This window comes from Ylistrum balloti, unplaced genomic scaffold (genome assembly GCF_031769215.1).
Source record: "Ylistrum balloti isolate Yb309-2 unplaced genomic scaffold, AGI_CSIRO_Ybal_v1 Utg371592, whole genome shotgun sequence".
Taxonomy (NCBI): Eukaryota; Metazoa; Mollusca; class Bivalvia; order Pectinida; family Pectinidae; genus Ylistrum; species Ylistrum balloti.
Genome location: NW_026782818.1, coordinates 50,467 through 66,266, shown reverse-complemented (window position 1 = coordinate 66,266; position 15,800 = coordinate 50,467). Strand labels below are relative to the sequence as shown.

The window sequence follows — 15,800 nt, the reverse complement described above, 5'->3', positions numbered from 1 at the left end:
CAAAAGGTGAAATTTTGCAAATTCTAAAAATCCTACTTCTGTAGGAATATTGGATTTTGCCCAAATCTAACTTGAGGCATCTTTGGGTGAAGGAAAAACAAATTTGTTTGAACTGAGTGTCTCGTTCCCCTAGGGCAAGTGGGGAGAGGCTCAATATAGGAAGTAGGTAATATTTTTAAACAGTTGAGATCCCTACTCCATAACCATACATTGCATTGCTGAACATAAACAAGTAAACTCAATTGTGATGAAAGAATTGGTTCTGGGATCTGGCCCCATTCCCAGGGAGTTAGTTTCCTTGTTACATCTTTGGAGCAGTTGATATGTTCATCACATAACCATATATAGCAATGATGGGCATCAAGAGATAAACTCAATCATGATGTCAAAACTGGTCTTGGGTGTTGCTCCACCCCTCTATAATTTCTGGCTTATATCTATGAAACTTTTGAGATCCCCACCCATAACCATGTACAGAATTGCTTGTCATCAAGAGATAATCACATTTATGATGCAAGAATTTACCCTGGAGTATGGCACACCCCTTGGGACTAAATATCTGGGCCATATTTTTGAAACATTTGCAATCCCAACCCAACAACCATATGAACACTTATTGGCATCAAAAGAGAGACTGTCATGAATAAGAATTAACCCACTGGTTTTACCCTACCAAAGAGGTTAAATTACTGAGCTGTAATTTGGAAATACCCATAGTCACTATTGTTTGTCCATTCTCATGCATTAGCATTTCCTTGCAAACATGACAACTTGAGTAAATATGAACTGAATTAAATGAAACTTGGTAATAAGCCTTACATTGATAAGATCTCAAATGACAAAGGGACCAATTCAATCATAATTTCAAAGTTATGGCCCTTTGATGGTTATTGCCCCCTGGGCCTTGTGAACAGGATAACCTGAGTATATGTATAGATTTTGACGACACTTGGTATGCAGCCTTATATCAATAAGATCTCAGATGAGTTCAACAATATGGGACTGTTTTGTTACATATAGAGCTATGGCTCTTTGCAGATAAAAGTATAGTTGAGATTTATTAGGTTTAGGTTCATGGGCCTCTTGTTACGTTAATGTCTCCTTAGAGCGAGTTTTGGCATCAACTGTCACATCACGTCCTCAGTCAAGAGTTCCAACCAAGGCAGATAAATCCCCAGTTCTTATCAGTGTCAAACACATCAACATTAGCAGTATATGACAAGTTTTGAACTTTTGATATTAAAATCATATTAAACAAAAAAGAAACACCAGCTTTTCTCTATGAATTCATTTTATTTTGAAGCAGTCATATTATTTGTATTTAACCAATCTTCTTTCAACACAAGTAATCTTAACAATTCTAGTCTGTTCAAATTCTGTATTGGCCTTGGATCATCTTGCCACAATAATTATTAAAAACTTTATGTGTAATTAGGTGAACACAACGGTAAAATGAGACTTGTCTACAAATTCACACAAGAAGCACTAAGTCATCATTAAACATTTATATATAAACTGATTTATAATGTAAAGAAAACAATGTATTTCAAAAAGTTTACAAAATTATTTCAGAGTTCTATACCATTTTTGTTATATTCTTTGTCAACAACCATTGTAATACAAATACAAACTTTGTTCATGTATCACAATTTGTCACTAGTCAGATAATATGTTATAGTTTTGACACAAGATCTTGTGAAGACTTATCACAACATTTTTCACGCTGCTAGTGACATGTAAAAAATTTTCCTCATTCCTTATTGAAATAATTCCCCAACACACTTTTGTATGTTATCATTATATAAATTATAAACTTTTAAATTTTTTTCTTATATGCCCTACAGTAATGTTTGGATGGTAAAGAAGAGTGAAGTAGATACATACACAGCAACAGTCTGATAGGAACAAACGGCTTGTAGCAGAGTTGGATGTAACTGACTTGACAGAAGATGAGGTAGGCAAAACAGAATCCATGCACAGAAATCTTGTTACTAATAAAGGTGCCTTTCAGCTTGGTCCAAAAACTAAATAAGAACTCTGCCTTCACTTCATTTTTTTCTGTCTTCAGAACAACATGTCACTTTAGCTTTTATATCGATGTTTGAAGATGACAATTATTTTTCTGAACATCAAACGTTGAAGAGTTAAAAGAATATTCTGAAGCAAACAATCTCTTAGGATTTATTTCTGTCAATAAAAAAAGGTTAAAATCATTCAAAATTTCCTTCACTTTATGAAAATTTCCACCTGAAGCATCCAACTGTATAAAAAGCAAGAGAGAAAAACCACATTGATATATATGTCCGCCACCGACGTGGTCTGCTGAATTATACTGTGCACTTTATAATGTTAAATAATTCGGTTTAATTGGTGTTTCTTCACGGTTTACACCTCTCCACAAATCTAGGGTAAAGAACAACCTCGCGGATGTGGTGACGGTTGAGAAGCCAACATAGGAATCTTTCTAGGCCAAGACCATACCCTCCATGAGGACATGTCCCAAACTTTCTCTGAAAAAAAAAACACACAAAATTATTTCACAAAATTCTAAATTCACTCTGAGCTTAAAGGAGTCTGGGTAACCATCAAAACCCTTTTATTTCTTCAGACAAAATACCTGGCATTTTGCTCCAACTGATGCCCGTTACATCAATAACCTGGAAATCTAACTTTTTTCAATAAGATTACATAGGGAAGCCTGTCTAATGTCACAAAGATGATAGTTGTGTAGCGTTGGAACAAGTTACATTTGGATTAATTCTACAGGTACATGTATTTTTTAATCATATGGAACCCATACTTCCTATTTTGTATTCCTATACATTTGAAATCAAATCTGCCATTTATCAACGCAGTGAATTCGTCCATGTACTATATACTCCAGAGCATTTTTTCATTGGCTGCACCAGTCATTAATCAATTGGTTATGTCAGGAATTCAAAATGACTGCCTCCGTTTTTTCCTCCACATTTTTACTTTAAAACCTGTCAAATTGTATCTTTTTTTAAGTTATGTGATAAAACTATCTTCAGTTTGTTTTCATTTTCATATGAAATTTTTGAAACTCATGTGGAAGTTTAAGTCGACAAAGCTTGCAAAACCAAAACACTTCTAAGATTAGCTTGTTACAGGAAATCTCTCATGAAATGAAACCTGGGATCCTTTAAATACAGAGAAAGAGGGAACTGTATAATTTGGGTAGATATAGGACACTTTACCTGATCAGTGTACCAGTAATAGTTGGAGGGATCAATGCCCTCTCTCTTGAATCCCTCCATCAGCTGTTCATGTTTCCACATCCTCATAGACCCGCCAACAATTTCCCCAACATTCGGCATCAACACATCCACCTGAAAAACAAATTAATCCTCTATCTATACTGTGTCATTTACATATGTCTTTACCAAATAAATACAAGTTGTAACAAACAGCGAACTCCTTTGTAAATATGTCAGAGTAAACTGACCAATCAGAAAAAGCCTTGATCAACAAATAGGAGATACGTGCATAAATATTTTGCTACTAGACATACTGTACAAACTTATATTTCACTATAATAATCATCAAGAGCAGTTATATAGGGAGTACAAGATTCTTAAAAGGATACTTACAGATTCAGTAAGTCTGGGGTCATCAGAACAGGGCTGCATGTAGAAAGACTTGATGTTTGTTGGGAATTTACACAACAGTATGGGCTCATTAATCATATCTGTCATCTTCCTCTCGGGAGCCTCTGGAATGTCCTGGAAATCAAAAGTATTATCAGGTTCATCCATTATCAACCAAAGTATAGGTATCATTATCAATTCTGAATTAAAACTAGATATGTTGGAGGGACACTGATGCTCTTGTCGGCATCCAAGGAGAAACTTAAATTTTTTGATGAATTAATGGCTTTGTGAAGAGGTGTACTCATTACTATGAAATAAAACTGCAATTTTACCTTCACAATCTATAATATGATGAAAGACTGTCTCTTGTTTTTTTCTAATTCCCATTAGAGTTAAGCACAGCTCTAAAATTTTGGTTTATTGTTTTTGTGAAAAATTTAATGAAAATTCTTAAACTGCCTTGACACTTGATAAAAATAATTGACCAAAACCAAGTCAGAGCTTCATCTGCATAATATATTATTATCATTGTACACCTAAAAACCAAGTAACAGTTTTGTATTTGTATCCAATTATTAGGTAGAAATGCAATACAATGTATTGACGAAATCACAGCCAGGATTATTACTGTGGCAGATGTGACATTCTGACTTACTCTTGTACGAAAAACAGATTTCATGTATAATACACTATTTTATATCAGGTATAATGGAACACACTATTTCAAAGACCTATTATCCATACAACTTCATCTGGTATGATATTTGAAATCATTTTAACTTTCCATTCTTTATCAAAGAAGTATATCTGAAATGAAGAAATATAGAAATCAAATTAAGAAAGAATTTTTACATTACAGAAATGGAGTAAAGCCAGTACCATCAAGTAAGGATTTTTTATTTCTGAAAATGAATAATTCGAATTGTTTCAATGATTAATGCTTTTAAAGAAAACCTCTTACCTCCCCAAACTCGTAGAATGTCCCGTCATCTTTCTTGATATCATTGGCACGAAGAAACTCTATAGCATCAGCATAAGGCATTCTCTTAAAAGGCCTTTTTGGTGGTTTGAATTCCTATAGAAAAAAATTCTGATTAATGCAAGTATTTGTATTTTGGTCTATGTGGAGTTTCTAACAAGTTTGAAATGACAATAAAAACCACTCATTTTCTTTTTTTATCTCAAATGGGGTTTTCATGTTTAAGATGATTACATTGCTCGTGAATTTTCATCATATATACACTTATGTACGAGTTTCTTCTTCTATAATACACTGATCCAGAGGGTTGAAGAATAAGAGACTTAAGAATTCTTCACACAAACTGATAAAGCCTCACCCTCTTCATGATTCCCAGAGGTTACTAATGACTCTAAAGAAATTATATATTTTTACATTTGGTATGACCAAAACAAGTTTTTTCCATCTTATAATAATCTCTGTTTTTGGTCCAGATGGAATTGTGTGAGAGGTTTTTCTGTAGGAGGAAACCAGAATACCCAGGAAAAACCCACATGGTGGGACAGGTGACCCCAACATTCCTTAGATCAGACAACATGGAATTTCTGGACACATTCATCATGAATGGAATATATGTCCAGAAGCTCAATGTTGTTATGGCGTTATGAATGTTGGAAAAATGAAATTTATCCCCAAAGAGGCACCATTAGGACTTTGAACTTCCTCTTGTTACTACTAGGTATTAAAGGCTAGACTTCAGTAAATATGGTTCCCTCCCATCACTAAATCACTGATATTCGACAGTAACACAATGCTCAGTGACAGGAAGAGCAATAGAGGGGGGAAATCTTTAACCAACCATAATATGCTGATTTTATTAGAACTTACCGGGTGGAGTTCCATGACAATATCTCCATATGGAGATTTTAGAACTCTATCTACAACATCACAAACAAGATCTTCAAGTCTATCCAACAGGCCATCGAAAGTGATAAAAGGACATTCACCCTCTATATGTGTGTACCTGGAATTGGACGAAAGAGGATTTGAGTTTCAATGTATAAAATCTACATTTAATGGAAGATTATGAACTTGTTCTGCAATAAACAACTTTTTCAACTCAATACTTACTTAAATGGCATCAATGTAAATCTCTTAAATCAACCTTTGTACCAATTGTAATGTTATTTTATGTCAAATTCTGTGCTGTAGTCTTAGGTTTATTCAAATAATCAAAGTGTTTTCTGTCTGCAATAAGAGTAGCTAGACCTATTGGCAGACCCAATGAAACCCTGTTAAATGGCATTTTACAGATGTATTTACTTTATCTATCAGCAGAAAATAATTTATCATTTATGTTTTACATTACCAAGAACAGATTGGGCATTTTCAATAAGAAATCTGGTTATTTTGAGTGAAAAACCTCATCTTATATGATTGAGTGAATAAAATAAATGACAAGAGCAACATGTTATTGTCATAAACACAGTAGTGCCAGTAAAGTCTATTAATCAGCAGTATTGTAATGTAAATACATATGGACAGTGTACATACTCTGCAAGATGCCTCCTTGTACGCGACTGCTCAGCCCTGTAGGACTGTGCGATACAGAACACATCACCCATGGATGGTATCACTGTCTCCAGATACAGCTGTGAAGACTGAGTCAGGTAGGCCTAGAAATAGAAGTTTCAACACAATCATGAATTAAAATTTTTTTATGATATTAACAGATTCAAAAGTTGAGAATGATATGGCCAAAACATTAATTTAACTAAATCAATCAGAGGTAAAACTGAAATATATATCTGTAAGACTTGAATTCCACTACTCCCATGCATACAAGTTTCCTTGTTTGAGGAAGTTTCAAAAGTTGTAAAATGTGACCTTTAACCCTTAAACTTTGACCAATGACCAAATAAATAAAATCAGAAGCAGAACTTGATAGTAGGATATTACGGAGTAAATATGAACCAAATCTCTTGAGAGTTTCTATAAAGATATGAAATTAACCAGAAATGGGATGCAAAAGGATTGACTAAGATGGGTAACATTACCTAGGTGTATGTTCCTTTGAAATGACGAGGCATAAAAATTATAAAGAAATATTCAGATATACAAAAAAATATGTATGAAATTAGTTATTTTCATCTTGGTTAATCTAAATTAAATGTCAAATAAAGCCAAAATGGAAGTTTTGATTCAAGAAGTGCAAGAGAAAATTACCATTTCTCCAAAATAATCCAATTTAAACAAAGTAGAACCACCTTCGACTTGGGTCTGCACAAGAGTGGGCGGAGTTACCTGTAAAACAGAAAAGTTAACATACACTGTCAAGTATTTATGGATCAGTTAAGAATACTAATGTACTCAATTCATGTTCCCATTTTTTGAAAGGTACAGCTGTACAAGAAGTCAGTTTATGTTATGCATCTATGCATGATTAATTTAAGTACAGGCAAATTATACAGCTTTTTGGGGTATTCATTTCATTCCATAAAAGAGAAAAAAAAATAGCTCTCAATCAATCTTTGTGAACGTGAAAACTTTTCCCTCACCTCAAAGTATCCCCTGTTAAAATAGTGATCCCTGAAGCACTGCATCACCACTGATCTCATCTTTAGTACCTTGGATGTCTGTAATGGAAAAAAAACTAAAATAGAGTTGGAATCACTATGTATTAAACAGATGCATTATGAGAAGTATTTCGTGTCACTTTTCATGACAACTGATATCAAACTGAAATCATTATCTAATAGAACTACTGGATAAAATGTTTTACGGGTTATTATAACAACTGCCTAAATGTCTCCTACACATATAGACAAGCATACTTACGTTCTCTCCCCTCACCATCATATGGCGGTTGTCAAGCTGAACATCTACATTGGCATCCTACAAGTAACAAATCTCATTTATAAGTTGTGGGATTATCTTTTCTCCAGATAACAAATAATCTTTGTAATAAGCAAGGCATTAAGACATGTACTCAGGGGCTACAGAACTTGTGGGTGACTTCAGAGTCTTTATCCCTTACAGATAACTTTATGTCATTTTAATTTGATCTAAATTAAGAACAACTCAGCTTTGGTTTTAAGACAGTACTTAAAATCTTTTATTTCAAAATCGATTACAGTGATACCTCAAATGTTTTGGATGACAAAAACAAATTAAACTATTTACCTTACAAAAAAACCAGTTCTAACTTAAATTTGAGGAGTAGAAGAGGAGAATGGTTGCTTATTGCTAGACAATGAATGACTCTGCATTGGTTTACAATTCTGTATAGTAGAAATAAATGGGTGTGGGATTGATGGGGGTAGTGAGTTGCTTACTGCAAGACAATAAATGATATGGTTGGATTTACATTCACAGGCTTTTTACCTAATAAATAACAGTACAACATCCAGTATGAATTCTCAAGGCTCAAGATAAGTTCCTCACTATACATGTACATACATATCACCATTATTTACTCTCATGTAAGTGGATGTAACTTACCAAGAAGTAATTGACAATTTATAATCAGTAAAATTTAAATTGACAGGCAATATATCTTTTAGAGCTCAAATTTCTTTGTAATACCAATGATAAAAAAACATCAGCAATATCAAAATATAGATTTCCTGTCTTATATCATACCTCGTTGAGGACATTTTCAGCTCCTCCTGGAGGTGATGCCCCTACTAGTTCCCAGAAATCAGCATTCAGTTCATGTCCATCAGGGGCCTACAACAATATACTACCTATAGATACCTATATACTATCCAAACAACAAATTAATTTTCAACAAAACTTTCTGAAAATAAAAGCAAGTCACAAGTAGTGTTCTTGTTATAAGTGGTTGCTAGCAAATGCAGCCTGTTATTCATTAACTCTGAACTTTCGAATTTTATAGAAAATGTTTAGTTAGCTGGCTATTTGTAAAACCAGTCACCTGTATCAAATCTCAGAACACTGATAATTGAAACAACTTTTCAAATATTTCCAAGCTTTTTTGCAAATTGAATGAAATAACATGCAGGTGCAATTCTATGTTACATTTTTCGAAAAATCAGTATCTTCAAATTTTTTTAAATAGATTTTATGTTTTGATCCGATGGTTGTGCCTTATAAATACTGTTCTGTAACAACCTTGAGGATACAAATTAACTTACAGTTTTCCCTTCTGGAACAACAGTGATTATACCGTAGATACAAACAGCAGACTCAGTGGATAGCAGCAGGGCATCATATGTATGACACTGTGTGGTTAAAATATTCACATTTACAACCAAAGGATAAAGTGAAAGAGTCACACAGAGTAGCATAGGGCATAACATTGGATTTTATAAAGTGCTGATTGGATGTCTAAATAATTTTTGTATGAAACTAGATTTTACCACATCATACCCTGGATAATGACTTATCAATGTCAACTGTTACCAATATCATCAATAAATATTATTTAAATGAAAAAAGAGGTTCATTTAGTTGTCTTCAAAAATTTTTTAAATGAAAATCTGCAATGAAATGTCCAGAAATAAGGCTTACCAATTTATCAGACAAAATACACTGTAAAAATCCTGTGCCATCTCTCAGAACGACGAATATCATATTTTTGCCTATAAAAAATAAACATTTTTTTTACTACTTGTTGTTATAAATAACCAAATGTGACAAATTCATGTTTTTGAATCTATTTAGCAACCACCAATTTTAGATATTGTATATTCTGTATAAAACTCCTTCACCTAGCACTTGTAAATATTTTGCAAAATTCTGAGAAAAAATCATTAAAGATCAATCTTGTTTTCTTTAACACTGATCTTATTCTACTCTAGAATTTCACCTTCATTAACAAAGTATATCTAACTACTTATACTGCTAGTCTTGAGTTTTGCTTTATTATGATTAGCTCAGCTGGAAACTTCAGACACTGAATAACACAACGCTAAAGAAAAGAAAATTTCCCTTTTCAAAATATGGAAATCTGATTTGCCACCTTCCTTAACCCTCCTTTCTAGTTGACTAACTTCCTTCTCCATTCTTTCTAGTTGACTAACTTCCTTCTCCATTCTTTCTAGTTGACTAACTTCCTTCTCCATTCTTTCTTGTAAACTAACTTCCTTATCCCTTCTTTCTTGTAGACTAACTTCCTTAACCATCCTTTCTTGTAGACTAACTTCCTTAACCATTCTTCCTTGTAGACTAACTTCCTTAACCATTCTTTCTTGTAAACTAACTTCCTTAACCCTCCTTTCTTGTAGACTAACTTCCTTATCCCTTCTTTCTTGCAGACTAACTTCCTTATCCCTTCTTTCTTGCAGACTAACTTCCTTAACCCTCCTTTCTTGTAAACTAACTTCCTTAACCCTCCTTTCTTGTAGACTAACTTCCTTATCCCTTCTTTCTTGTAGACTAACTTCCTTAACCCTTCTTTCTTGTAAACTAACTTCCTTAACCCTCCTTTCTTGTAGACTAACTTCCTTAACCCTCCTTTCTTGTAAACTAACTTCCTTAACCCTCCTTTCTTGTAGACTAACTTCCTTAACCCTCCTTTCTTGTAGACTAACTTCCTTAAACATTCTTTCTTGTAAACTAACTTCCTTAACCCTTCTTTCTTGTAGACTAACTTCCTTAACCCTCCTTTCTTGTAGACTAACTTCCTTAACCATCCTTTCTTGTAAACTAACTTCCTTAACCCTCCTTTCTTGTAGACTAACTTCCTTATCCCTTCTTTCTTGTAGACTAACTTCCTTATCCCTTCTTTCTTGTAGACTAACTTCCTTATCCCTCCTTTCTTGTAGACTAACTTCCTTAACCCTCCTTTCTTGTAGACTAACTTCCTTAACCATCCTTTCTTGTAGACTAACTTCCTTATCCCTTCTTTCTTGTAGACTAACTTCCTTAACCATCCTTTCTTGTAAACTAACTTCCTTAACCCTCCTTTCTTGTAGACTAACTTCCTTATCCCTTCTTTCTTGTAGACTAACTTCCTTAACCCTCCTTTCTTGTAAACTAACTTCCTTATCCCTTCTTTCTTGCAGACTAACTTCCTTATCCCTTCTTTCTTGTAGACTAACTTCCTTAACCCTCCTTTCTTGTAGACTAACTTCCTTAACCATTCTTTCTTGCAGACTAACTTCCTTAACCCTTCTTTCTTGCAGACTAACTTCCTTAACCATTCTTTCTTGTAGACTAACTTCCTTAACCCTCCTTTCTTGCAGACTAACTTCCTTAACCCTCCTTTCTTGTAGACTAACTTCCTTAACCCTCCTTTCTTGTAGACTAACTTCCTTAACCATTCTTTCTTGCAGACTAACTTCCTTCTCCCTTCTTTCTTGCAGACTAACTTCCTTAACCATTCTGTCTTGTAGACTAAGCTACATGTTTTTTATTGAACGAAAATTTGGCTTGCTGTAAAATGATCAGTTTTAGACAAATCCACCCTCTTGGCAATACACCTGGTATATGCCTGGACAAAAGTCATAGAAGTAGATGTATAAGTCCACTTTTCATAATGAGCAAAGATTTCCCTTTAACCTCTTTATCCTTGCTGTTATAGGCCTAGGGGACCAACATACAAATCATGACTCCTAGTCTGAAATAGCATTTGTCTGAAATTCTACCACATATTGATGGGCTAATTACCAGGCACAGACATTTGTCGGATAAATACATTGAATGAGGAGCCTGAATATACTGACCTTGTCTTCTGATCCTGTGTATCCAGCCAAAAATCTTCACACGAACATCTCTGTTAGCCACGGAATCTCGAATCTTTATCTGAGAATCAAACATTTGATTATTGCTAATTTTCCATTTCTCATTTTCAGCAATTTCATTCAGCAAAATTGAAGTGTTTTTATCAAGTCATTAACTTCTTTCAACTTCAATCATTTTTTTCAATTTGTATAGAATTTAAACAAGAACTAAGCCTTAATTTCAGCACACAAAGAATCATGTGAAAACTTCAATACTATCATCTACTGTTAATGTCACCCAGCTTATATCTACGAATATACTTCTTTAGCTCAGTTGGTAGAGCCCTAGATCGAACCCTGAGACTCAGGCTTAATTCCCACCCAGACACTTGACAGCAAAGGATTTTTCCTTTTTCCTTCACATAAACATGTAATATGTCTACATATTTTAATAGTGCTTTTTTTTTCATTATTATTATTCAGTAAGACGAATCAAATATTGACATAGATAACATAATTCTGACCTCTTTAGGATCTGGAAGACTGGCATCTTGAGTTATCACAATTTTCTTGGCTTCCTCTAAGTTTTTCTCTCTTTTTTCTGCATCTTCTGCCTAGTACACAAAAAACAATTTATCAGTGATAAAGGTTTTATCAATGATGCCTAACATTGATGGTAATGCCGCATTGAGAAACCCAATATCTGAAATAACATATTTTAAAACTTAAGTATCCTGATCAAGTCCTGGAGACATATCTCAATATACAAATTTATTCAACTATTTCATGATAAAATTTTTAATGAAAAATATTCTCCTGTAAAAATTTGGCACGTCAGGAGAATAAGTTGACAAATGTGTCATCTGAATGACAGACAAATATAAAAATAAATCAGCTGTGATGTGCATACCAAACAATTACGATACATTCATACATTAACATTACACTTACTTCCTTCTTGTCCTTTTCTGAACTTTTGTTCTTTTCTCTCTGCCAGATCTTTTGCTGCTTCTTCAGTTGCGATTTTGCCACTGGTTCCCATGTCTTTGAAAGAAACAACCAGTTGATGAGAAAAATTTCTAAGTAAAATATATTTACACAATTCACTGTGTTCCAGCTGTTGTATTCTAAGATAAAGAAAGAAGTACTTTGGAATTATCTATGGTCATGGGAATGTAGCAAGTAGCAATGTATAAGGAAGACATTTATGTTATTTCCATGCTTAACTTTCCTTTTCTCAGAGGGAACAACCCAGCTTTCCTACATTGACTTGTTATGTAACAATTGATGTACTACCCAAGTGTATTAAACTTAACATGATTTTCTATGCACATTTATTACTATTTCACCAAGATTTCTGTTTTTCATCAATATGTCTTCAATCATTGTGGCTTTCTATAACAAAACATCACGGGTTAAGACATGAACAATGTGTAAATTCTTTTTTTTTCTCCTTCAGATGTTCGAGAATTGTGACTCCATTGTACAAATGAAATCTTAATTAATATTTTAGACATCATCTCAGTTTCATTTTTTAATGGGTTCATAGCTGAATTGATAGATTTTATGTGTTCCCAGTTTGTGCTGTAAAAAGGGATTGATGGGACAATTGATCTATTTTGTTTTTGATGTGTTCTCAGCTACAGTTCAATCTGTTTTTTAATGGGAGTAATCCAAGCTCTTGGTATATTCAGTACATTTCATTCTGTTTTGGTATCACCCCAGCACAAGTTTCTATGTTTTACATCAACTTTGAGATGAAATTGTGCCTTTGTGTACATGTGTTTATCTATTCATAGTACCTGTTTTTCATTTGATCCTTTTGAAAACGTGTTTTGTTTTTTCACCAATGATCTCATATGATGAAACAAGTTGATACAAATTTATTTCATAACAACCTTATTTAGCATAGATATGTTATCAGCATCTAATATAAAAAAGTTGTGAATAATTTGTAACACCTCAAAGAACTCTGACTGGCAGCACATTCCCAGTCTAGAAACTTGTGACAAAAGAATCACCCATTGTGTCGCTACCTTGCTAGATGTCATTTATAAATTTACAAATGAGAACAAAACATTTTCTGTGTTACTTTTTCACATCATAAATCTTCCAATATCACAAATCTCTGATGAAAAGAATTCTCACATGACATTATACATAGATAAATCAGCTTATATTGTAACTATATTCTAGTCTAAGACTTACCTTTCCTTCCTCTTTAGCATCAACTAAAATAGTCGGAAAAGGTTCCTTCCCTGCATGTCGCATTGCCTGTTGACATTAAACACAAATTTTGAACATCTACAAACAATATTATCTGAAGTCATAAAAAATGTTACAGGGATAGTATTTTGTTCAGAGGAAGATGTTATGTAATATATGTACATGTTAAGATAATGTTCACATACAATAGCAAATACCATATCTGTTTAGATATGTTTCGTAAAATTGACCATCTGGGACCTATTTAGATCTAAAACCAGTTATTTTCACAGTTCAGTTTTAATGTAAAATCATATCATATCAATTCATTATTTTTTTAAATATCAAATTTGATTTTTGTAATTAATTGCATTATTACCCCCCTCCACCGCCAAATTGCCTCTATCATGAATGAAACTGTCAATGATGGCTGATTATTTTCAAGAAGGAAACTGCTTCCCTGGGTTGCATACATTGTAAGCACAAATGAGCCTCTTTCATTTCAGTATATATAGTTCTTGTTTTTAATTTATTAGATAATTTGATATTATTAGTTTTAAGTAATCCAAGTTATACCCTGTGGGATTCATTGTTATATAAGATTCTTCTGGATAGATACTAACACTTTTCAAATAGTTTGAATTATTCTATATTCTGTTGACTTTTTGACTTGATCTGGCCCTCAACACATGACTAATATTTAGAAGGTGACAGAGAGTATCAGAATATTTTACACTACTCTTCATCTAAGAAATGTTATTATCTTGTCTGTAGCTTTAAATTTGAGAAAAAACAAGTGTGACAAAATTTCAAAATGGGAACAGAAACAAAACACAACACTATATTTTAATAACTGAAAGTGTATTTTCTCTCTCCTTTTCACTCTATTTTGCTGACTCATACACTTTGAATGAATAATGCACCATTGCATTAGAGAAAGTGCCATTTGGAGTTAATGGGGCTCTAAAATCAAGCAGAAAAAAGACACATCTTTGGAGTTGTTACACAACAGTGATCCTGTATGGACCAACAATTTTAGTTTCCTGATGAATCAGTCCTTTCTATTTATATGTATTTGGATCCCAACTACAAACTAGTGATTTTTTTTCTATGATATAGCAATGATAAATGTATACCTGAAACACTGTCAGTCAATTTGTCTTTCAGACTGTTATAACTGAATTTCTTGAAGTTGCATCATGATATCAATCCTATCAGATACCACTTAACAATATAGGTCACATCACAATTATACTTATGCCTGTCATGTTTTTTCACAAGAAAAAGTATTGCCAAAATTAACATTTAAGAGACTTAAATTAATAAGAAACTTTATAGTTTTATGGAAAATTATATTATGTCAGTAATCTCCATTGATGAACTGGCAGCTAAAATCAAACCTGGCACCCCCCATCATTCTGTGTTTTATTTAGGCACACGTCATGCTGACATGTAATCGAGGCATGGAATGAAAGTAGAAAACTAGCTATCTTTATGAATATCGTTAAACTTCTTTTCTTATTTGAAAAATGAAAATATTCTATCACTGACTTGACATAACTTAATTAATATACTCAAAACGAAGACAAATTAATGTGAAATGGCTCCAAAATACGCTTTCAAACACTAGACTTATCAGAACAGTATCACGCAGAAGACCTACCTGTATAACACTCTTGAAAGGATTTTGCTCTGTACCATCACCACTCTCATCTGATCCACGCTTTTCAGACGTGTATAACTCGCCTGAAATCAGAAAATATGGGCATGGTATAGATACGTTGTGTGTGTTTAAATAAATGTTCAGAAAAAAATAATTTACACAAATTGAAAACAGTAGGTATAATCATATCTTCATACCTAAAAATGACCGTAGTATGAGCTGGGGCTATTACCGTTACAGCTGTTGCACGTGTCACTTGGGGTGTTAGCTAGACATTAGGACTAGTATCCCACTTACCTAAGCTCACACTTTCCATTTTTGCCGTCGCCTCTTCTGCCATCATACGAACTGCACTATTACACTCGATATGTCCTTCTGACGTGCTTTTATAAAGACTATAATTCACAATATTGCATCATCATATGGTTCGGCCTCATGCAAATGCGATTCCCGGAAAATGCCGGTCTATGCGTATGTCGTAAAATCATAGTTTCGTATTTGCTGGTGCATTAAATAATATGAAAATAGCTTTTCGTCAAGCATAATTGTTTGGTATTTCATGTATAATTATTTGGCATTCTATTACTTTTGAGATGATTTTGTCTTCGTTTACTCTAGCGACATTATTTGACCTAATTACGGCCCCTGCATGCGGAGAGCTTTTGCATAGAAGAAAA

The 15,800-nt window shown here is 33.5% G+C and overlaps 1 protein-coding gene across 1 annotated transcript; it reads right to left on the bottom strand.

Moving 5' to 3' along the window:
• Window positions 1-1,273: 1,273 nt before the first annotated feature.
• On the bottom strand, window positions 1,274-15,555 carry LOC132563119 (asparagine--tRNA ligase, cytoplasmic-like). Its single transcript, XM_060227878.1, has 18 exons — window positions 15,421-15,555; window positions 15,124-15,206; window positions 13,464-13,529; window positions 12,207-12,299; window positions 11,780-11,869; window positions 11,259-11,337; window positions 9,103-9,173; window positions 8,727-8,813; window positions 8,212-8,298; window positions 7,408-7,464; window positions 7,128-7,205; window positions 6,796-6,873; window positions 6,124-6,245; window positions 5,458-5,593; window positions 4,573-4,686; window positions 3,612-3,743; window positions 3,219-3,350; window positions 1,274-2,510 (listed from the first exon to the last, which is right to left on the bottom strand). Exons 1-18 carry the CDS (start codon window positions 15,464-15,466, stop codon window positions 2,379-2,381), a joined length of 1,683 nt encoding a protein of 560 aa, XP_060083861.1. The 5' UTR covers window positions 15,467-15,555; the 3' UTR covers window positions 1,274-2,378.
• Window positions 15,556-15,800: the final 245 nt, after the last annotated feature.

Excerpts from the sequence above, each read along its gene's own strand:
- LOC132563119 (XM_060227878.1), bottom strand. The coding sequence starts at position 15,466 with ATGATGGCAGAAGAGGCGACGGCAAAAATGGAAAGTGTGAGCTTAG. Across the intron at positions 7,465-8,211 it reads CTGAAAATGTCCTCAACGAG|GATGCCAATGTAGATGTTCA; the intron begins GTATGATATAAG and ends TGTTACTTGTAG. Across the intron at positions 3,351-3,611 it reads ACCCCAGACTTACTGAATCT|GTGGATGTGTTGATGCCGAA; the intron begins GTAAGTATCCTT and ends TTTGTTTTTCAG.